The sequence below is a fragment of the Trifolium pratense genome, linkage group LG7 (assembly GCF_020283565.1).
Source record: "Trifolium pratense cultivar HEN17-A07 linkage group LG7, ARS_RC_1.1, whole genome shotgun sequence".
In the NCBI taxonomy this organism is placed as follows: Eukaryota; Viridiplantae; Streptophyta; class Magnoliopsida; order Fabales; family Fabaceae; genus Trifolium; species Trifolium pratense.
Genome location: NC_060065.1, coordinates 17,211,981 through 17,234,489, shown reverse-complemented (window position 1 = coordinate 17,234,489; position 22,509 = coordinate 17,211,981). Strand labels below are relative to the sequence as shown.

Sequence of the window (22,509 nt, the reverse complement as noted above, 5' to 3'; positions counted from 1 at the left end):
GCCACTCCAAATTGATTAGTGCCTCGCACGTAAAACCGCGTTACGCTCTACCAACAAACACATACACAAATATATAAATTACTTTGATTACAACCGTTAGTGTTACAAAAACATCATTAATTACCACGAAAATCTTTTCACAAATACTATAATCATAAGCATCCTTAACCATGTCTTCATTTAAGGCCTATGGTAAAGTCGATGAATCCGAGCATGTCCTATTCGAAGTTCGAAGGAAATCTCGAAAGCGGATAACAATCATAAGTTTGTCAACAATTCTCCTTGTCGGTATTGTATTTGCAGCGGTTTTTGGAACCATTGCTCACAACAATGCTCATAATGACGGCAACAATGACGACAACAATGATCAATCTCTTTCGAGTTCCGTGAAGGCTATTTGTGATGTTACATTGTACAAGGATTCATGTGAAAGCAGCCTTAGTCCTCTTGTTCATTCGGGTCAAATTCGACCCGAGGAGTTGTTCAAGTTGTCAATTCAAGTTGCATTAAATGCGGTTTCGGAAGGTGTTCAATATTTCTCTGAGCATGGAACTTTTGATGAGTTGAATTTGAATGTTGATAATAGAACAAAGGAAGCATTGATGAATTGTAAGGATCTTTTGGACCTTGCTATTGATCATTTGAATAACTCTTTGTCTTATGGGGGGAAGTCTTCTTTGCTTGATGTTTTGGAGGACCTTGAAACTTGGTTAAGTGCTTCAGGTAACTTTAACTAATTTAATTTTTGTTTTCAATAATGTTTTTTATTTACATGCAAGAAGTTTCAATGAAGGGCAGCTTATAGTATATGGAGTGCAAATTAATATTAATTGATGCCGGGTTTTTTTTTGGCGAGTAACCTAATACTCCATTTTTTTTATGTCGTTTGAAAATGCATTTTCAAAATATTTGTTGAAGACAAAAGTTTCATATTGAATATTTAGATATTTTAGATTTTAAAAAATTCTCTTTTCCGACACTCTTTTATCTCCCGAAATTATATTTTTCCCCATGTGAATATAGTTTGGAACATATTTTTTGAACTTTTCTAGTTTAAATATTATTTTTAATGGCAAAAAAAGTTCGAACATAGTACATTTTGAACTTTATTCGCATGGGCAAAAATGTAATTTCAGGGGGATGAGAGAGTGTTGGAGGAAAGAGAATTTTTCTTAGATTTTGAACCCCTAAGCTTCATCTACTAAAGCCCAATATTTAGATAAAAATGTTTTTAGAACATAGAGGGGAAAGTATCTCCCAAGAATTTTGACATAGACCAATTATAGTGAGTTACAAATAGTGTGGTTGAGCTTAAAGAACCACTACACTAAATGTCCAAACCAATAGGCTCAAGCCTCCCTTTTTTATATAGTAAACATCACTTAATTTTAAGTTTACCTATGTGGTCCTTGATTATTCAACAAGCCAATTAAAAAAAAAAAAAAACTTTAACAATGTTTTTTTACATATACTAACCACACCTGAATTTTCATCAAAATGATCATATATACTCGAGTAAATTGTTTTTGTCAACATGTAACCAAAAAAAAATATATATATTGTTTTTGTCAACTAGCCTAGTGGCGAAATTCAGATCCTAGCATAACAAATGTTCCCGCATCAATTTAATGAGTTACACTTCGGGAACTACTTAAATACAATTTATGCTCAATTCAAGCCAATTAGTACTCAGATCAAGCCAATTTATACTCAATTCAAGCCAATTTATTTACTTTTGGTAGAAATTCAAGCCAATTTATATTCTCTCTTAGATTGAAATTAGTACTAATAATTCTTCTTCATATATCATTACCATTACCATAAACAACTAAAACACAAACAATCTTGAAAATTATTGTTCATTCATGTACAAAAACAGGTACTTACCAACAAACATGCATTGATGGTTTAGAAGAGGCAGAAGAATTATTAAAGTCCAGCATTACAACCAATCTCAAAAACTCTACAGAATTAACAAGCAATAGTCTTGCAATCATCACATGGCTTAACAAGGCTGCAAATTCAGTAAACTTTCGACGCTTACTAAGTTTGTCTCATCAAAATGAAGAACAACCAAATTGGCTTCATCATAAAGACAGAAAATTACTTCAAAAAGACACTGATTTAAAGAAGAAAGCCGACATTGTTGTAGCGAAAGACGGGAGTGGAAAATACAAAACAATTTCAGCTGCATTGAAACATGTCCCTGATAAAAGTGACAAGAGGACTGTGATTTATGTGAAAAAAGGAACTTATTATGAAAATGTTAGGGTGGAAAAGACTAAATGGAATGTCATGATTATTGGTGATGGTATGAATGTTACTAGTGTTTCTGGAAGTTTAAATTTTGTGGATGGCACACCAACCTTTTCAACAGCAACATTTGGTATGTTAAATTATCTATTAAGTTGAAATTAAGTCATTTTAGATGGTTAACACAGTTCAAATATGTGATTAATTATGTTCAGTAGATAGTTAACGAATATCAAAGGTGTTGCAACTTCTTAACCATCCACTGAACACAATTAACCTTGATTTTAAATGTTATTTCCTACAATTTTAAAATGTTCAAATATTCACATATCTATTAATCATCCAAATTATGTGCAAATATAAATATGGTTTTCAGGTACTTCAAATATACATGATATTCATGAATAATAATTTGTGTTCAAATATACACTTGAAGATCATTGTACTAACGTTCAAAATCGTGGCTAACAACTATGTCCAGTGAATGGTTAATGAACTACAACATACATTCTGTTATTTTATTAACTATCGACTAAGGCTTTGAGCTTATAATTTATAGCTTATAAGTTCATATGATCAAAAAAACCTGTTTGGTAATCAAAAAGAGCTTATAGCTTATTTTACCAAACACTACAAATACTACTAATTTTTTACCAAACACTACAAATTCAATCATCTAACTTATTCGCTATAAGCTTAAAACTAGCTTATAAGCTATTCGCTATAAATTCATCCGCTATAAGCTAACTTATCAGCTATATGCTATTTTTTGCTACCAAACAGAGCCTAAATTGCATAAGTCGTTTATTTAAATTACGTTTACCATCTGATTTGTTGTCGAATCTTATGTCAAAATTGAGTCAAAATATGATTTATCTTTATCCTTTCTGCCAATCAATTGGAGGATTTCATATGTTCTTCAACAAAGAATTGTTCTTTCATTATTTTCCAACATGATTTGTAAAACAGGTTAAGCTAACTATACTAATTTGTTATTTTCTTTTGTTTGGTGAAATTTTCAGCTGTATTTGGGAAGAATTTCATTGCTAGGGACATAGGCTTTAAGAACACAGCTGGTCCACAAAAGCACCAAGCAGTAGCACTAATGACAAGTGCAGATCAAGCAGTTTACTACAAATGTTCCATAGATGCATATCAAGACACACTCTACGCTCACTCGAATCGTCAATTCTACCGCGAATGCAACATCTATGGAACAGTCGATTTCATTTTTGGCAACTCAGCAACCGTCATACAAAACTGCAATATTTTACCAAAACAACCTATGCAAGGACAACAGAACACAATAACAGCACAAGGCAAAACTGATCCTAACATGAACACAGGAATTTCAATTCAAAATTGCAATGTTTCGCCATTCGGAAACTTAAGTTCTGTTAAAACATATTTAGGAAGACCTTGGAAGAATTACTCGACAACGGTGTTTATGCAATCTACATTGGGAGATTTTATTAGTCCAAATGGTTGGTTACCTTGGGTTGGAGATTCTGCACCAGATACTATATTCTATGCTGAATTTCAAAATGTTGGAAAAGGTTCTTCAACAAAGAATAGGGTGAAGTGGAAAGGTTTGAAAAATATTACAAGTAAAGAAGCTAAGAAATTTACAGTTAAGGCTTTTCTTTCTGGTGATAGATGGATTCCTACTTCTGGTGCTACATTTAAATCATCTCTTTAATAACTTTGATATATATATATATATATATATATATATATATATATATATATATATATATATATATATATATATATATATACTATACAAACTTTTTATTGTAATGTTATTTTCTTTTATTCCATGATGTTATTACTTTTTTGTTATTGAAATGACACTATATTATTTGAGCCTATATTGGTTTGGACTTTGAACATTGTGTAAAAGCAAAAATAAAAATAGACTGCATTCAGCACCAAATCTCCCAAATACAACATGATAACATAGTAAAAAAGATCCTCTTGTTAATCTAATTATAGAGTTGTAGTCATATAGCAACATCGTAAATTGCACAATGCATAGGTAATTAGACAGCAAGTGTTAATTGCATAAAGAAAAACACATAAGTACAGTAATTGTACCAAATGAGAAACATATAAAATGGTTGAATCACCTAGTTTTCCTTCATTCCAAAGCGGTCTTACAGCTATATTATATTATATATATGATTCTACACCATATATAGGGGGAAAAGACAGCTCAAATCATAGAATTATACCGTATTAAGAAAACTTGTTCCCACATTTACTTCCGACATAAAAAGCTTACCCAGTTAACAAATTAACCTTGGAAGCTATGTTTCAATAGAAAGTTCCCAACACCTGTAATTATTCCCTAGTTTCTATCCTGCAACCAAAGCTTCCATCATCTATGGGACATTGGTTTTATAATGAATCTAAAAGGATGACAGACGGCTATTTCATAACTGCACTAGTGTACTACTGTTTAACAAAGTTCTATATATAAGAATATGTTGTTATATGAATATAAAATGAATAATTCAACCATGTTTGAAATCATAAAGCCAATACAAACAATCACAATGAAATTAAAAAAATGGAATATCTCATCACCTGATAATTACTTCTCATCAACTAGCTTTCACATTAAGGCATCATCCTGCATTTTTGGAACAACGTATATTCATCTTATTGTTGAATTTTGAGTTAGTGGGCTCATCTTTACCACACAATGCATTATAGATAATGAAGAAAAATTCATCTTCGGGTCATAATGCATTTTACTCTAACGCCATTGTCTACTTGAGGTTTCCATTTCCTTACAAAACTTATGAAACATTAGGTAATAGGGTCATTATGTTCATAATTCATGATAACTGCAAAATTGAATTTAGGGACTAAGGGTCGCCAAATCACAATAGATATCCATTCATGCATTTTGAATACAAATTCATATATATTTTTTGACAAAAAAAAGGACACAGATAGAGACAATTGCTTGAGTGGCAATTAAGGCAACAACTAGCTTTCACATTTAGGGACTAAGGTCATTAAATTCATCCTACATTTTACTCTGTAGTCATTAGGCATCTATGATCCATCCGTTAAAAAATTTATAAAACATAGTATATTCATCTATTCCAATGGTCAAAATTAGGGTCTCGGCACAGAGCATATCAGTTTCTTTTGAATGATCTTGAAAACATTTTGTTTGATTGTCTAATATCCCATAAGGCTGAGATTCTAACAATTATTATGAACAAAAAAAAAATATAAACTAGGAAAATTGATAATGACAAAATTGAACAATAAATCCTCCACTCATGAAATCAAAACATAAAAAACTGAGACAGGAATCACATACCTCATTTTCATATTTGGGATAGAAAGTAGCTCTAGTTCGTGCATGAAGCCACATCAACACCAACATCTGAACCATCAACCTTTCCTTTGCCCACCATCATGCTTTCAAGTTTGAACACTAACAGTTCCATGAGATTTTGGTTTCGAAATCACCATTGAACCTTGGGAATTAACCACCTTATTAGCATGCTGAACCTGAACACTGCTATGCTCACCAATAAAAGGTTTTGTATTTATCAAGCAGAAGATTGAATTATATTGAATGATCAAGAATGAGAAAAATGGGTAAGGTTCTACCTTTTTTAGTTACTAAATCCAAGACTTACATTTATAATAATCAACACAAATATAGTGCTATCTGATTCTTATACCAACACACACCAAATTTTATCAGATTTCACAATAGATCTGCGGTAAAAAAGACTAACAGATACAACCTCATGGCCATAGTGCCATATATACCAGATAAATATTATAAGTAACAGTTTAGACTCCAAAGAGTTGGTTTCTTTGTACTTTACTTCAGTTGATTCGTGTCTTCCTTAGAGAATTCCTTTGAAACCCTTATTAGTAGGCTAATCAAACACAAGGAAGCAATGCCTTTTGCATTTGCAAAATCAGTTCATATTGTAGTTGCAAAATTGCATTTAGAGTCATTAAAGCACAATAGATAATATCCATGCCTTATATTATGAATGAAATTTTATATTAAAATTGCATTTAAGGAAACAACTAGCTTTCACATTAAGGCATCATCTAGCATTTTTGAGCCACCAAGACAATCCCTTACAAAAGTCAAGGAACAAAGTAGTATATCCATCGATTTTGGAGTTAGTGATCTCATGTATACCATACTACTAGTGACAGTTTCATAATTAGGGTCATAAAAAGACAATAGACATCATCCACGTTTTGAATAAAATTTCATATTAAAAAGACAATAATATAGTGTCATTTCATATTAAAATTGCTTTTCATAATTAAGGAAACAACTATCTTTCACATTAAGGCATAAGTCAACATTAAGGACAAGGGTCATTAAGTTCATAATGCAAAATCACTTCTAGTTGCAGTTGCAGAATTGAATTTAGGGACTAAGGGTCATCAAAGCAGAATATATATCCATTCATGCATTATTATGAATAAAAAATCATAATTTTTTTAATAGTAAAGCGGACACCGATAAAGACAATGGCTTGAGTAGGGACTAGCTTTCATATTCAGGGACTAGGGTCAGCAAGTTCATCCAATATTTTACTCTATGGTCATGAAGGCATCTATGATCCATCCATTACAAAATCTATAAGACATAGTATATTCATCGATTCCAACTTTCAAGTGCCCTTACAAAACTTATGAAACATTAGGGACATTAAGTTCATAATGCAAAATCACTTCTAATTGCATTTGCAAAATTGAATTCAGGGACTAGGGTCATCAAATCACAATAGCAAACGTTTGTGCCTTATATTTTTCATCAAAGCACAACTGCATTTAAGGCAACAACTAGCTTTCGCATTAAGGCATCATCCATCATTTTTTGTTTAACAAGACAATCCCATCTTATTATCGAATTTGGAGTTAGTGGGTTTATGAATACTATACCACCCTTTATAGATAATGAAAAGAAAATGAAAAAGAAAAATCATCTCAGTGACATTTTCATAATTAGGGTCATAATAAGACAATAGCGACCATACACATTTTGAATAAAAGTTCATATTCAAATTTCTTTAAAGGCCACCATCCAACTTTTCCTTTACGAATAAAGAGCTTGTAATGCATTTTACTCTAAGGTCATTGAAGCATTCATCCCTTACAAAACTTATGAAACATTAGGAACTAGGGTGATTAAGTTCATAATGCAAAATCAGTTTTAATTGCAGTTGCAGAATTGAATTTCAAAACTAAGGGTCATCAAAGCAGAATATATACCCATTCATGCATTATTATGAATAAAAATTCATAATTTTTTTTAATAGAAAAGCAGACACAGATAGAGTCAATTACTTGAGTAGCAATTAAGACAACAACCAGCTTTCACATTCAGGGACTAGAGTCATTACAGTTCATCCAACATTTTACTCTGTAGTCATTGAGGCATCTATGATCCATCCGTTACAAAATTTATTAAACATAATATATTCATTGATTCCAATGGTCAAATTTAGGGTTACTAGGACAATATACTCCACCCCTTTTTCAGATAATGAAAAAAAATTCCGTCACACAATGATTGAAAGTTCCAAAATTACCGTAGCAAACCAAAAAGTTCTGTCTTCAAAATATTGGTACCAAATAGGGCATATCAGTTTCTTTTGAATGTTTTTGAAAAAAATGTGTTTGATTTATCTAATAAATTGAAACTCAAACAATTATTACCAAGAAACAAATACATAAACTAGAAAAATTGATACATCCACTCATGAAATCAAAACATAAGAAACTGAGATAGGAATCATATATACCTCTTGATCTGACTTTTCATTTTCAAAAGGTTGCTCTGACTCGTGCATGAAGCTGCATCTCAATCTCAACCATCAACCTTCCCTTTACCCAACAACATGCTTTCAACTTCAGTTACAGTCCTACAAGAACAGTTCCATGAGATTTTGGTTTCCAAATCACCGTTGAACTTTGGGAATTAACCACCTTATTAGCATGCTGAACCTGAACTTCACTATGTTCAACAACATTGCTATGCCCAACACCCACTGAATTTTATCAGATACAACCTCATTATGGTTTCCTCCATTGATCACAATGCAAGCATCCTTATATGGCATAGGTTGTCTGCATAATGCCATACATACAAAATCGATATTACAAGAAATAGTTTATACTCCAAAGAGTTGGTTTCTTTGTACTTTTTTCCTGAGAATTCATTTGAAACCCTAATCAGTAGGCTAATCAAACACAAGGAAGCACTTCCTTTTGCATTTGCAAAATAAGTTCATATTGTAGTTGGAAAATTGCATCTAGGAACTAGGGTCGTCAAAGCACAATAGATATTATCCTTTCCTTATATTATGAATGAAATTTTATATTAAAATTGCATTTAAGGCAAAAACTAGGTTTCACAATATGACATCATCTAGCATTTTTGGGCCACCAAGACAATTCCTTACAAAAATCATGGAACAAAGTATATCCATCTTATTGTCGAATTTGGAGTTAGTGAGCTCATGTATACCATACCACTGGTGACAGTTTCACAATTAGGGTCATGAAAAGACAATAGACACCACCCACGTTTTCAATAAAATTTCATATTAAATTTCTTTCCTTTGAAAGCCACCATCCAACTTTTCCATTATGAACAAAGAATTCATAACGCATTTTTCTCAAAGGTCATTGAGGCATCCATCCCTTACAAAACTAATGAAACATTTGGGACAAGGGTCATTATGTTCATAATGCAAAATCACTTCTAATTGCAGTTGCATAATTGAATCTAGGGACTAAGGGTAATCAAAGTAGACTATATACCCATTCATGCATTATTATGAATAAAAATTCATAAATTTGTTAATTGAAAATCACACACCGATAGAGACAATTGCTTGAGTAGCAATTAAGGCAACAACTAGTTTTCACATTGAGGGACTAGGGTCATTAAGTTCATCCAACATTTTACTCCATGGTCATTGAGGCATCTATGATCCATCCGTTACAAAATTTATAAAGCAAAATATATTCATCGATTCCAACAGTCAAATTTAGGGTTACTAGGGCAATATACTCCACCCCATTTTCAGATAATGAAAAAAGATTCCGTCACAAAATGATTCACAGTCTTATAGGGTTTTTCTACCCTTTAAAATTGGAAACCAGATGAGGCAAACATGTTACAATGAAAATTCCAAAAACAAGTGAAACTCCCTGATTGTGACAAACAAAAAACTGTTAAGGTTCTTTTGGGACATAATAGAACACCTTTTGCACAATTAAGGTTCTTTTGGGACATAATAGAACATCTTTTGCACAATTAAGGTTCTTGTGAAACTCCATTATCGTGATAAACAAAATCTGTCTTTTAAACTATTGGGACCAAATAGAATACCTTTTGTACACAATTAAGGATCTTGGAACAGAATAGAACACCTTTTGCATACAATTAGGGTTGTTTTGTTTTTCTCAAGGAGAAGATTGAATGTTCAAGAATGGGTAAAGTTATACCTTTTTTCAAACAGATGATTGAATGTAGTGGTAATAATGAAGAATGAGAAAATGGGTATCTGAATATCTATGCAAAATATGTGGAAAGAAAGTTGAAGAAATTACCATAGCAAAGCGAAGAGATTATCAGCACAAATCTAGCATGGCAGTTTCTTGATCTTTGACGACCCACTCCAACACCATAATTCCACAATGTGTGCTGTGCGTATTTGATTCTTTTCACAGATTAGGGTAAGATTGAAGAAAGAAAGAAAGAAAGAAAGAAAGAAAGAAAGAATGAATGAATGAATGAATGAATGAATGAATGAATGGGTTTTTATGTGTAAAAAAAATCAAGGCTTAAATGCAGTTTTGCCCCCCTGTTTTGATTAAATCGGAATTTTATCCCCCCTGTTTTATAATTTTTTGGATTTTGCCCCCCCTAAAATTCTGCTTTCGAGTCACAACTTTAAAGCTTCGCACACAACTCAATTTTGATCAATAATTCACCAAAAGGATATCGAAATGACCGTAATCGAGTTATCTTTCCACATAATCAAACCCCACTGAATTTGGAGTTACAAAGAGAGATTAATTACCGTTTTAGTGAAGGTATGTCCCCCAAAATTTTGCAAAAATCTGCTTTCGAGTCACAACTTCAAAGCTTCGCATACAACTCAATTTGGATCCATAATTCACCAAACGGCTACCGAAATGACCGTAATCGAGTTAGCTTTCCACAGAATCAAACCCCACTAAATTTGGAGTTACAGAGAGAGATTAATTACCGTTTTAGTGAAGGTGTGTCCAATTACTAATTCTGCAGAAATCTACTTGTGATCTTAAAATTCAACATCGTCTACCGAACCCATCGTAACTCCAAAATCGACGAAATTGAAATGCCAACAAGGGTAATTTCGTTAGATTTCCATACATGTAAATAGTATTAAAAAATGAGCTACAGGGTGAGAGGAATGACGAAAATACTAGTAGTAGTTTCATACGATAATTAATTTGAACAGACCTTCACTAAAACGGTAATTAATCTCTCTCTGTAACTCCAAATTTAGTGGAGTTTGATTCTGTGGAAAACTAACTCGATTGCGGTCGTTTCGGTACCAGTTTGGTGAATTATTGATCTAAATTGAGTTCTGTGCGAAGCTTTGAACTTGAGGCTCAGAAGCAGATTTTGTGCAAAATTTTAGTGGGGGCAAAATCCAACAAATTATAAAATAGGGGGGTAAAATTCCGCATTTTAAAATAGGGGGGGTAAAATTCCGCATTTTCCAAAATAGGGGGGGTAAAACTGCATTTAAGCCAAAAATCAAAGAAAGAAATAATGAGAATACCCACACACACACATGTTTAATGCCTTTGTTTAATAGACCGTTTGATTTTTTTTTAAATTAATTTTTATATTGTATTGTTTTTTTAAAAAAAAATTGTTAGGGTTAGATATTTAATTTTTCCTTATAATTACCGAATTTTATTTTTTTTCCTGTAAAAAATGTCATGATTTGGTCCTTAGTTTAAGTTCCAATTGTTAAACTATTGTATACGTATTTTTAAATGGGTTTTTCTAACTTGTGCAACATTGCACAGGATAAATAACTATGTTGCATGGGTACTCCATTTTAAATTGAGTACCGGTACGTGTATGGAACTCCTTCGCTACGCACTGACGCCGTACCTAGTTTTTTTTTTTTTTTGCAATGGGTACGCACGTGGTACACTTGTGGTACACGCGTGGTACACCAATTCAAAAAAAAAAAACACGTTTTTTTTTCTTCTCCTTTTTCTTTTGTTAGTTTTTTTATAGGAAGATTTAGGTTTTTTATTTGTTTATAATATTAAAGTAGCAACTACTGCTAAAAAAACAATAACAAAGTAGTCGCCGAAATTATTCACTTATTCATTGAAAATGAATAGGCTCAATTCAAAGAGAGATGAATATCTAATTGTTATTCATACCAATCTTCGTCTTCTCTCGAGAAAGAGAAATAGTAATATTTATAATGAAAGTGTAACAAAAATGTGGGATATTCGTAGAGATGAATGAGATTTATTTAATACTTAGTTGATATTCTTGAAATTGCTAGTCTTTCTCGCGATGAACCTAACTAGAGGTCGCTCATTTTAGTGATGACGAAGTGGGAAACAATTGACTCTTTTTAAGCTAATTGCTTTTTAATTTCATATTTTGATGTTTCGAACAATTTAAATTACTTTAAAAGTGTGGTGTGATATTTTTTATGTTTAATTATTTGTTTTGACAATGTAATTCTATTATTTAATATGTATAATTATATATTAAAAAAAATTATAGAGACGTACTCGTACCTTAGTTTTTCTAAAAATGACGTACCCCGCACCCGGGAAACATAGATAAATAGTACTCCCTCCGGTCCTTTTTATAAGGAACATTTAGGGCAAAAAATTTGGTCCTTTTTATAAGAAACTTTGACTAATTTTTAAATGTTTTAAATGTTCAATTTCACTTATGCCCTTATTTATTATGAGAGATAATTTAAAAATAAGTAAGTTAGTTGAATAAAGAGTAATTAAATAAGGGTATACATGGAATAAATTTAAATTTATAAGTGTATTAAATGAAAATAACTATGTTAAATGTGCTTCATTGGTCTGTGTGATTTTTTCAAAGTGTTTCTTATAAAAAGGACCGGAGAGAGTAGTTAATACCTTGTTTTTTTGGGTTTTTCCTGATCTTATTAATTATTTAATCCTATTTTTCTCTCTCTCTTTCTCCTATTTTTTCTCTCCTAATTTATTAAAGAGTAATTAATGCCAATTTTATCTCTCTTTCTTCCCCTATTCACAAAAAAAAAAAAAAAAAAAGAAGAATTAAGCAACAAAAGTAAAACCAAAACACAACCAAACATAACAAAATGGGGTGGCATTTACAATTCACAAATTTAACAATTTGTGCATGGATGCACAACTTTATAAATTTGTTTCTGACTGTTAGATTTAATAAGGAACACAGTTTTACTGTAGTCTATCAACACTAGATTGTTTCTCACACCCACCCACTCCTCCTCTATGCACTGTGCTTTTCTTTTCTTTCTCTTGTTTCTAGAAGAAATTGATTAGAATGGATTTAAACAACCATTTAAATTCATGGAGAGATATTTGAGAAGCAGTTCTGGATCCAGAAGTTAGAACTTGCAATGGCAGAATATTGAAATATTCACCTCTTCCAAAAAAACATTAGTTCTTCAAAATATGGACAGATCTGAAAACAATTTGATGGAGAAGAGAGAAAGAGATATCATAATTCTTTATTAAAGATACCTATAATTTTATTTATCTACCATTTTTCAATCTTTGCATATTTTGACATAAATCAACAAAGATACCTATAATTTTACTTATCTACCCTTTTTCAATGAGTTAAGATCAGATTAAAATAGAAGAAGATAATGGTGGGTTAATATTATTTATTTAAGTTTTTTTTTATAAAAATAGTAATTAAAATTAACCGGTAAGGGAGGCAATTGAAGTTTGTTTAATGTGTGAGGAGCATGATAAGTTATAATGGAACTGTCAAATCCAGCCGTTAACTTAAAGTTGTGCATGGTGCACAAATTTAAGATTTGTGCATGCTAAATGCCACCTTGAGTATAATGGATGATTCTTGTTAGGAAATAACAACACTAAAGAAAAAAAAAATAAACACGATCAAAACACAAGAATATAATGTGGAAACTCCAAACCGGAGAAAAAATCACAAACAGTTGTCTAAACTGACATCTAGAGAAAAATCACTATGTGAAAATTATTACAACACATAGACTTCTCTCACTCTCACCCGAATGCCCCAATACAACCACACTCTCACAAAGCAAATATTTAAACTAAGAGTCAGATATAAGTTTAAAGTACTACTGACTGGTGCAATTACAAACAAAGAACTTAGGTCCATTATATAGCTTTGATTTCCTCCTTGCTTCACAATTCTAAGCGATGTGAGACTTTCAATAGCTATTTTTTAACCTTCTTCTTTATTTAAGAAACTAGGCGATGTGTGACTTGATAATCAACCCCAACAATTCTTTTTACTTGACATATTTTTTATAAACTTTAGTGTACTTCAATGGTTGAAGGAGAAAGTGACACCAAGAGAAAGTTGAAAAAGAGTGTGACTTTTGATTTTTCTTTCCTTTGTGGTGTACCAAATTTACGTAAAGTTAATAAATGAGAGAGAAAAAAAAATCAATTTTCAAAAAAAAAAAAAACTCATTAATAAGATTTGGAAAAACCCAAAAAATAATGATTAACTACTTTTTATCCTGTGCAATGTTCCACAGGTTAGAAAAACCCTTTTTAAATATACTTGTTTTGATACTTTTTATGTGTCTTTTATGTTGAATTTAGTGAATTCAACTTCCCTTAGGGTACATATTAAGATGACAAATGTAGGAGTAATATTTTATTAGAACTTGTGCATTCAACTTCTTTAACATTAAATATTTTCTATTTTTAGGTGGCTTAACATGTACCCTTAAACACAGGTTAACAACACCCTTTAAAATTATAAACATTGATGGTTTTTTGGTCAAATTGAAAAGGTGCATGTTGTTTTACACCTTCATATTTTTAGGTGGATGTAATTTAGCAGGTAAATACAATTAATAAAATATAATCACGATTATCTCCACTTATCCATCTTAAGGTAGAATTTCTAGCCACTAGACTACTTGACAAAAAAAATCATTGAATGAAAAATATATCGAATAACTTTATTTTCTAATATAATTTTTAATTTAATCCAAACATATTATTTTGCAAAAAAAAATTAGTCCAAACATATACTCCCTCCGTCCTAATATATAAGAAAAAATTGGTCAACAAAAGTTGATGTATTTGATTTAATTTAGGCCAGATACATTAACTTTTGACCAATTTTTGCTTATATTGTGGGACGGAGAGAGTATTTATTACATGACCCTTAAAAATGAAATAACAGTTACATTACATCTACCAAACAATGAATAAAATTTACTGCTTTAATTATCATGTAGTCCTTCAGTGTAAGGTACATCTGTATCAGGAATCCAAGTATTCCCTAAAGTAAAATTAAGGACAGTGAAATTCCAAGCTTGAGAAGGTGTCAACAAATTATAACCATGCCATTGTACCCTATTATTAGTTATAGCACCAGGTCCAAAATTATCAAACTCACCATAAAAAAGAGTATCTAATCCAACAGTTCCATTCCACTCTAACCATCCAGAAGGTTGAATCAAATCACCAATATATGATTGTAAATAAACAGTTCTTGAATAAATTTTCCATGGCCTTCCTAAGTAATTCTTAGTTAAATTTTTATTTTCAGCTAAGTCTTGTGCAGCTTCAATCCTACAATCTTGTATTGAGATTCCTGTGTTTTGATTTGGATCAGTTCTACCTTGTGCTGTTATAGCATTTTTTTGATTTGCCATTGGTTTTCTTGCATAGATGTTACAACTTTGAAGTATTGCGGCGGCGTTACCGAAAATGAAATCAACTGTGCCGTAGATGTCACATTGTTTATAGAATTGTCTTAGTGAGTGAACATAGAGTGTGTCTTGGTATCCTTCAAAACTACAACGGTAAAATATTGAAAGATCTGCATTGTTTCTTACTGCTACTGCTTGGTGCTTTTGAGGTCCTGCTGTGTTTCTGAATGTTATGTCCACTGCTATAAATCTTTCTCCGGACACAGCTGCATTAAGAAAATAAAATAAACTAAGGTATAAGTATTGAAAGGAAAACAATACAAAAATTTACATGATTGTATAGTCTTTGTAGCAGGGACACTTTGAATTAAAGTCATGTTCATGTTCAGTGTTCAACATGTGTGTCGGTGTCTAATAATAACATGTGATATAATATTCGATCACCATTTTTAAAAAATTGTTACTGTTGCCTACGTGTTAGTGTCGTGTCTTCGGTGTTCATATATGTGTGAGGGCTTCGTTAGGTATAGTGCTAACAAATTGAAGTTTATGTTTAGGAGAGGTAACTTTTTATTGAAAAATATCTAGTATAGTTCAAAAGGAGTTTTTTAACTAAACCCTTTGTGTATTTTTAAACTATTGTTTATTGATATATGTTGAACTCGTAAAACTCTTAATAATGTGAATGTCAAGGTTTTTTTTTCTTTCTAAGCTATACCTTTGAATTCAAGGTATTTATCCAACAACTAATAAAAACAAGTTATATGTATGTGTGTGAAATAAAAATTGGTTAGAAATTAGTTGTGGGTATAATATCTAAATCTACTTATCCAGTAAAACTCTTAATAATGTGAACATCAGGGTTTTTTTTTTTTTTTTTTTTTCTAATCTATACCTTCATAATTTAAAATGAAAATTAGAGTTACTTTAATTGATATATTTTTTTTTGGTTTTGACCGCAATATTCGATCTATTGGACCATCTAATCTGATTAGGAGGTAAGTTATGGCATCAAGTGGTTCCAACCGCCTTTCAATCGTTGTTGCGGGGATCGAATCGTGTTCTTCCCTAACAAGTCCAACATCAATCGCTACTGAACTAATTAACAATCGGTAATTACTAATAATATTTTCATTCTCTAACTTTTTTTACCAAAAAAAAAAATGCATAATGAAAATAGATGATATAAATATAAATAAGAAAATCTCATAAAATATGACCAAATATATTAGTTCTAGAAAAATTAAAATCAGTATATCCCACTCATATTTTTCTGTACTGTTATTAAAAAAAAATTATGTAAGTTTATCATCATTTTTCCTCCAAAATTATATACACATATGTTCTTTGAAACAGAGTACTACATTGAATTTTGAAACAGAACAAAAAAACAGAGAGAAATATTTACTTACCAAAGGTTGAAGAATTAAAAGTTGTCCAACCATCAACAACACTATGATTTCCTGTGATACAAGTCTTATCAATTCCATCACCAATAAGCAAAATATTCTTCTTTTGTTTTGGAATGGTGATATATTCCTCATATAATCCTTCTTTAACATAGATAAGAAAATAACCATCCTCTGCTTTTAAATTATCAGGTACAATATCAATCGCTTCTCCTATTGAAGTGAAGTTTTCTGTTCCATCAAGACTCACAATAACAAATTCTTTCAGTAGAATTCCTTTGTTTTCACTTTCTTGAAGAATCCTTTCTGTTCTTGTACAGTTGGATGATTCATTGCAACTGAATTTTTTTCGGAGAAGCTGCAGCAAAGTAATGTTGCAATTTTATTTAGACTTTCAATTGCATGCGTTATACTAAAAATATCATGCTTAATTTTTGTGCAACAATTTACTATTACTTAGGAGTTTGGTTGCATATACATTCAATCATTTAAGGTCATGTTATTGATATATTTATTTATTTTAAAATAAATTTAAATCTCAAATAAATTTTTTTTCTTGCTGCCCGGGTCTCGAACCGAGTTCCTCTAGATTGAAGATTAACTTCTCAACCAAGTGACCTCTCGGGAGACAGGCTAACTCTCGAATAAATTTTTGGGGAGACATATACTATTTTTAAAAATTTGAGTATTTATCTAATAACCAATGAAAATAAGTCACATTAATAGATTTGCATCCTTCACGTATATATAGGCCATGTTTGGATTAGGTTATTTTTGAGCTTATGCAAACTGCTTATGCAATTTTTATGTATTATTATAAGTTTGTCAAGGTAGTTTATGATAAAATAGCTTATAAAAATAAAATTTTCATTAGTATGAACTTATAAAATAGCATAAACCTAATTTATATTGCATAAGCTATTTGCATAAGCTCAAAAATAAGCTAATCCAAATAGGGCCATAGTTTAATCAGAATAGTTGTCAGATAAAATACCTCCAAAAATTATTAGAGAATATTATTAAAAAAAAAAACCCTAAATTTTTTGTACACAGTACCAATACTAAACCAAACACTAAGATATAAATTAATTTTTTTTTTATGAAATATCTTAAACCATCACACTTGCATGCATATTCCTATATGATAATATAATTAAGGACAAAACTTACATGCATTTTCATACATGCATTTCTTACTTTTCCACTCACAAAGAGGTGGTTATTTGTGTTTTTTCATTTTGAAAAAATAAAAGAAAATTATTTTTTAATATAAAAAACTACCTCTTTGTGAGAGGAAAAATAAGAAATGCATGTAAGTTTTGTCCTATAATTAATTCATTCTTGTATAAATTAATTTCTTAAATAAATAAAACAAATTGAAAGACACAGATTTTTTTATTTTATTTTTTGGAACATATATACCAATACTATTAGACAATACTAACACCCTTAATATATATATATATATATATATATATATATATATATATATATATATATATATATATATATATATATATATATATATATATATATATATATATATATATATTTTTTGCTTTCACCACAGTTTAATCTGGTTTGAGAGTTAGTTCTAGTATCAAGTGATTTTAGCCTCCTCCCGATCGCAGTTGTGAAGATCAAACCGTGGTATCACATAGCAATTTTGCGGATATTTAAAAATAAATACGTTTTATGCAGAACTTTAAAAATAAACCGTGGTACATTGATATGTATGTGCTAAACTTTAATTCTTCTTGGCTTGATAATGAAAACCTTGAAGTCAATTTGTTCAATGCGTTCACACATATCTTGATCTTTTGTTTTATTGGTAGGAATCAAACTCGATATTTTTATGTTTGTACAATACTCACATTCTGCGTATCAATCATTTGTACTAGACCTCAACGCAATTGTTGATAAATTAAAAGATTTACATTTTGGTTTTTATATTTTTAAATTTTATTTACTAAAGTCAAAATGTAGATTTTTTTTTGACTGCATAAAATTGTAGATTATTCTATTTTGAGCTTAATCATGTGATTTCCTAATTGTATGAATTTAGATTTAGATTTAGATTAGACTCTCAAAAACATAGCAATTTTATGATCAAACACTAAGATATAAATAAATTTTTTAGTCAAGTGGAAAGAGTACAAGAGGGCATTTAATAGCAATTTTCATTCTATAATTAAATAATGGCAACAGGTGGTATCAGAAATTGCTGACTGACTGGGGTGAGGTGGTACTTGAGATGTTGCACGTGCAGAGTCTTTCCATTATGGAATAACGATATTTAACGAACATGAATCCACGTGACTGGTGATCAAGTTGTTAGATACTACATAGAATTTAACGTAAACCTAGGTTGACCAGAAACTAAACAATTCTTGGAATTTCAGATTGACATTTTGTCACGTTATTAATTTGTGAGTCCTTATTACTATAAAAAAAAGTTTAGTTTCTAAAGTTGATTGATGTACTTCCGCACCCGTCCCAAAATATAAGAACTCATTTGTCATTGCATGTATGTCAAGATCTTATATAATTATATTTATATTTATATACTTTTAGAAAAATATTATTAAAACAAAACATATGAATAGTGTATTTAGTCAAAGTGCGTCTTATAAAATGAGACGGAAGGTATCATCTAGTTAATATATTATGGATCAGATATATCAAATATTTTATTAATTTAAAATGTATATAAAATATGAATTTCTATAAAAAAAAATAAATTAATTTTCTATTAATATTCAAATACTCGTACAAAATAATTTTTATAAGCATTTCTAAATGCAAAGTCATTAAATATTGTGTCGATATCATTATGTTCTATTATATCTACCATATGAAGTATTACCGAAACAAAGTTCTTACTATTTGATACTTGATAAAATCTGTTCAAAATTTGATACTTGATACAACGATACGTATGCAGAGGAAATAAGAAGCGGCATACAAAAATAACAACTTTGGTAATTTTTCTTTTAATCGACCTCTAAGTTTATTTATTTTGGGACACAAATTTTAAGCTTGTTTTTTGAGATCTAGAGAGGTCGCCCACTTCACTCTACCTCATATACAGCCTTGACTTTGAGCTTAAGTTATAGGGTTTCCGTGCGTCACATAGACTTCCTGTGCAATCATACAATTGCAAATTGGAAGCCGATTTTGATCTATTCTAGAGTTTAAAGTTGATAATTAAATATAATAAAAAAAATTATTTTTATGGAGTGCATGACTGTATTATACAAATTCGAGTTATAATGATTAGCTTATGATGACATAAATGAGGTTAGAATCGTGATTTTAAATATTTGATATATGTGTAAATTTAAAACTTATTTAAAACTAAGATTAGTATATAAATATTAATCATAAATTAGAAATAATTCAACACAGTCCCGTGAGCTTAACTCAATTGGTAGGACGTTGCATTATATATGCAGGGGACTGGGGTTCAAACTCCGGTCATCCCACTTATCCACCTTAAGGGTGAAATTTCTAAACGCTAGACTACTTGAATTGACAAAAAAACAAAAAGAAATAATTCAACACAAAAAATAACTAAAATCAAAGATAATTCATAGACAAAGGAAATAGTTAGTTACCTTAATGAGCTTTTTAAGTGGCTGTCTGACCTTAAAAAGTCTTAGTAGGAAGACCATGTTTACGAGTCTTACGTTTCTTAATGTTTTTATTCAAAGCTTGTGTAGCCAAACCAAGTGAAATACTATACAATTTTGTAACATTACTCAAAGGAACAGCAAGTACATTAGCAATGTTACTTTTAGTCACAACCAATCCATCATAACAAGTATAATGATTAGTAGCAACAGCACTAAGATAAGTTTCAACATTTTCAACCAACACATCGGTGTTATTGAAAGATGATGAATCAGCTGATTTTAGTACATCTCTAACTAACTCTAAGTAATCTACATTAAGTTGGTTTAGTTCGTTACAATCGTCTAGTGCTGCGATTTCGGCTTGGTTAAGAGATGATTGGTGGTGTTTTTTGAGAAAGTCTTTGAATACTTTGGATAGTTTTTTGGCTTGTTTCAGGCTTTGTTTTATTGAGAATTTTCCTAAGTGGTATGGATCGGTTGGTGACGATCGGATGGAGGAGAGAATCGAACGGCAGAGTTTTGGATATAGTGTTGATTTGCATGCTTTGGAGGCGGAAGTAGAAGGAGAAGGAGATGGAGAAGGTGCTTGAGCTAGGAGGAGTAAGGGTAAAAGAAGGAAAAATGAAAGAAAAGGAACTATGAAGGATATTGATGAGGTTGACATTGTAAATTATATTAGGGAATGTATTAAAATGATTAAATGAGGATTTAGATTATGGTTTGGAATATGATGTTGGAATGAGAGGGATTTATAGGAACAAATTAAGATGAAGCTAAGAAGTGATTAAGAGAGGAAGCGTAAGGGAAAGTGGAATTATTATTAAGGAAAAGAATAAGAGCACGTAGTAAGCGGAGCTGTCGGTTTTTGCATGCAGAAAATGACGTTAAATAATGCATTGTAGACGGTGGAAGAACGTGACTTATTAACTAATTCTAAATCTAACTAAGTTTTTTTTTTTTAATGGCCTAATTCTAACTAAGTGATTGTTGCCTATACACATACGTGCCGTAAAATTCAAACTCACTTAATGGGAGATTTATTCAAGGTTTATAGGTCTAATTAATTAGTAATTAGTAATTACAACCAATTCTCACAATTAGAATTAGGATGTCAATTTGTGTCCGTAAGTAGATCTATGCGAGAACTGGCCCATATATGAGAATATGAGAATTTTTTAGTCTTACTTAGGTCCTGTTTGACCCTACTTATTTTCTATTTTTCTACTTCTCTTTAAAATAAATAGAGAAGTAAAAATTTTTATTCGGCTCTATTTCTCCTTAAAAGAATTAATTAGAGAAATAAAGTAAAGAAGTAGAAAATAAGGAGAAGTTTGGTCAAACGGGTTTTTTTACCTCTTTAATACTTTTAAAGAGAAGGAAAGAAAATAAGTAGGGCCAAACAATCCCTTGGTTTATTAAGTTTTATGATTTGGATGAATTTTTATTTGAAGTTAAATGTGTGTGTTTTATTCAATTTAAGTGCTAGAAATGTGTCACAATTGTGTTAAATTGTATTATATGTGTTTGAGAAATTCTTAAAAAATGTTTTTTTTTAGTGAAAAAATATTTTAAATTTTATGAACAACTCGCGAGCCCAACCTGGCCAACTCAACCCGTAAATATTTGGGTTTGTTCAGTTCGGATTTGATAGTGAAAGTACGAGTTTGACGATAAATCCAATAAGTATTGAACGGGTTGAGTAACACATGAGGCCAAACCCGACCCAACACCCAACCCGTGTACCCCTAGTTTGGATGTCAATTTGCATTTGTAATCCATGTGAGAAGTGCCCCATAAGAGAACATATACGTATGCGAGAATGAAATCTCTCACCTTATCATGCAGGATAAGACTAGAATCAGTAGAAAAGAAAGAACAACTTCTAACCAATTATCAAAGTAAAAGTTAATAGAGCTTTCATCACCAATAAACCATCTAGAGAGTTATATCCTTCCCAAGACAAATAATTGAAGTTATGCAATAAACATATGTATAAATTGCAGGACAATTCAATAAGGTTATGTTTCGGACTAGACTAAAACTCATTCCCGGACTGGACTGAATCACCCCACCCCAACCAAGTGAAACTCTGCTGACCATATCATGAACGCACCTTAGAAGCACACCGGATTGTATCCATTAGTGACACGAAAACTGCCGAATTTCACCGTTGCAATAATCCGCCTATTCATGTGTCCAAGAGAAGGTTCAAGGTCCTTGAAACCGTAATTCTCTATCTGTAAATGTTGAACTCTA

General features: G+C 30.9%; 1 protein-coding gene, 1 long non-coding RNA gene and 1 pseudogene across 5 annotated transcripts; 1 reads left to right on the top strand and 2 right to left on the bottom strand.

Moving 5' to 3' along the window:
- Positions 1-127: 127 nt before the first annotated feature.
- LOC123894522 (putative pectinesterase/pectinesterase inhibitor 24) lies at positions 128-3,986 on the top strand. The gene is made up of 3 exons (XM_045944542.1): positions 128-723; positions 1,880-2,386; positions 3,276-3,986. Exons 1-3 carry the CDS (start codon positions 171-173, stop codon positions 3,950-3,952), a joined length of 1,737 nt encoding a protein of 578 aa, XP_045800498.1. The 5' UTR covers positions 128-170; the 3' UTR covers positions 3,953-3,986.
- LOC123894523 lies at positions 2,079-10,067 on the bottom strand. 4 transcript variants are annotated; one of them, XR_006803836.1, is made up of 5 exons: positions 9,877-10,056; positions 8,061-8,385; positions 5,594-5,797; positions 4,843-4,888; positions 4,237-4,615 (listed from the first exon to the last, which is right to left on the bottom strand). It is a non-coding gene; the product is annotated as an uncharacterized LOC123894523 (long non-coding RNA). The 4 variants fall into 4 exon arrangements; XR_006803837.1 differs by having other exon boundaries at positions 5,594-5,794; XR_006803834.1 differs by lacking the exon at positions 4,237-4,615 and adding an exon at positions 2,079-2,206 and having other exon boundaries at positions 5,594-8,385; positions 9,877-10,067.
- A 4,592-nt stretch (positions 10,068-14,659) lies between these two features.
- Positions 14,660-21,034, bottom strand: LOC123894521 (annotated as a pseudogene).
- Positions 21,035-22,509: the final 1,475 nt, after the last annotated feature.

What these genes read in the sequence shown, in the direction of transcription:
- LOC123894522 (XM_045944542.1), top strand. Translation starts at nt 171, where the DNA reads ATGTCTTCATTTAAGGCCTATGGTAAAGTCGATGAATCCGAGCATGTC. An exon ending in AACTTGGTTAAGTGCTTCAG is followed by an intron (nt 724 to 1,879) that starts GTAACTTTAACT and finishes GTACAAAAACAG; the next exon opens with GTACTTACCAACAAACATGC. An exon ending in CTTTTCAACAGCAACATTTG is followed by an intron (nt 2,387 to 3,275) that starts GTATGTTAAATT and finishes TGAAATTTTCAG; the next exon opens with CTGTATTTGGGAAGAATTTC.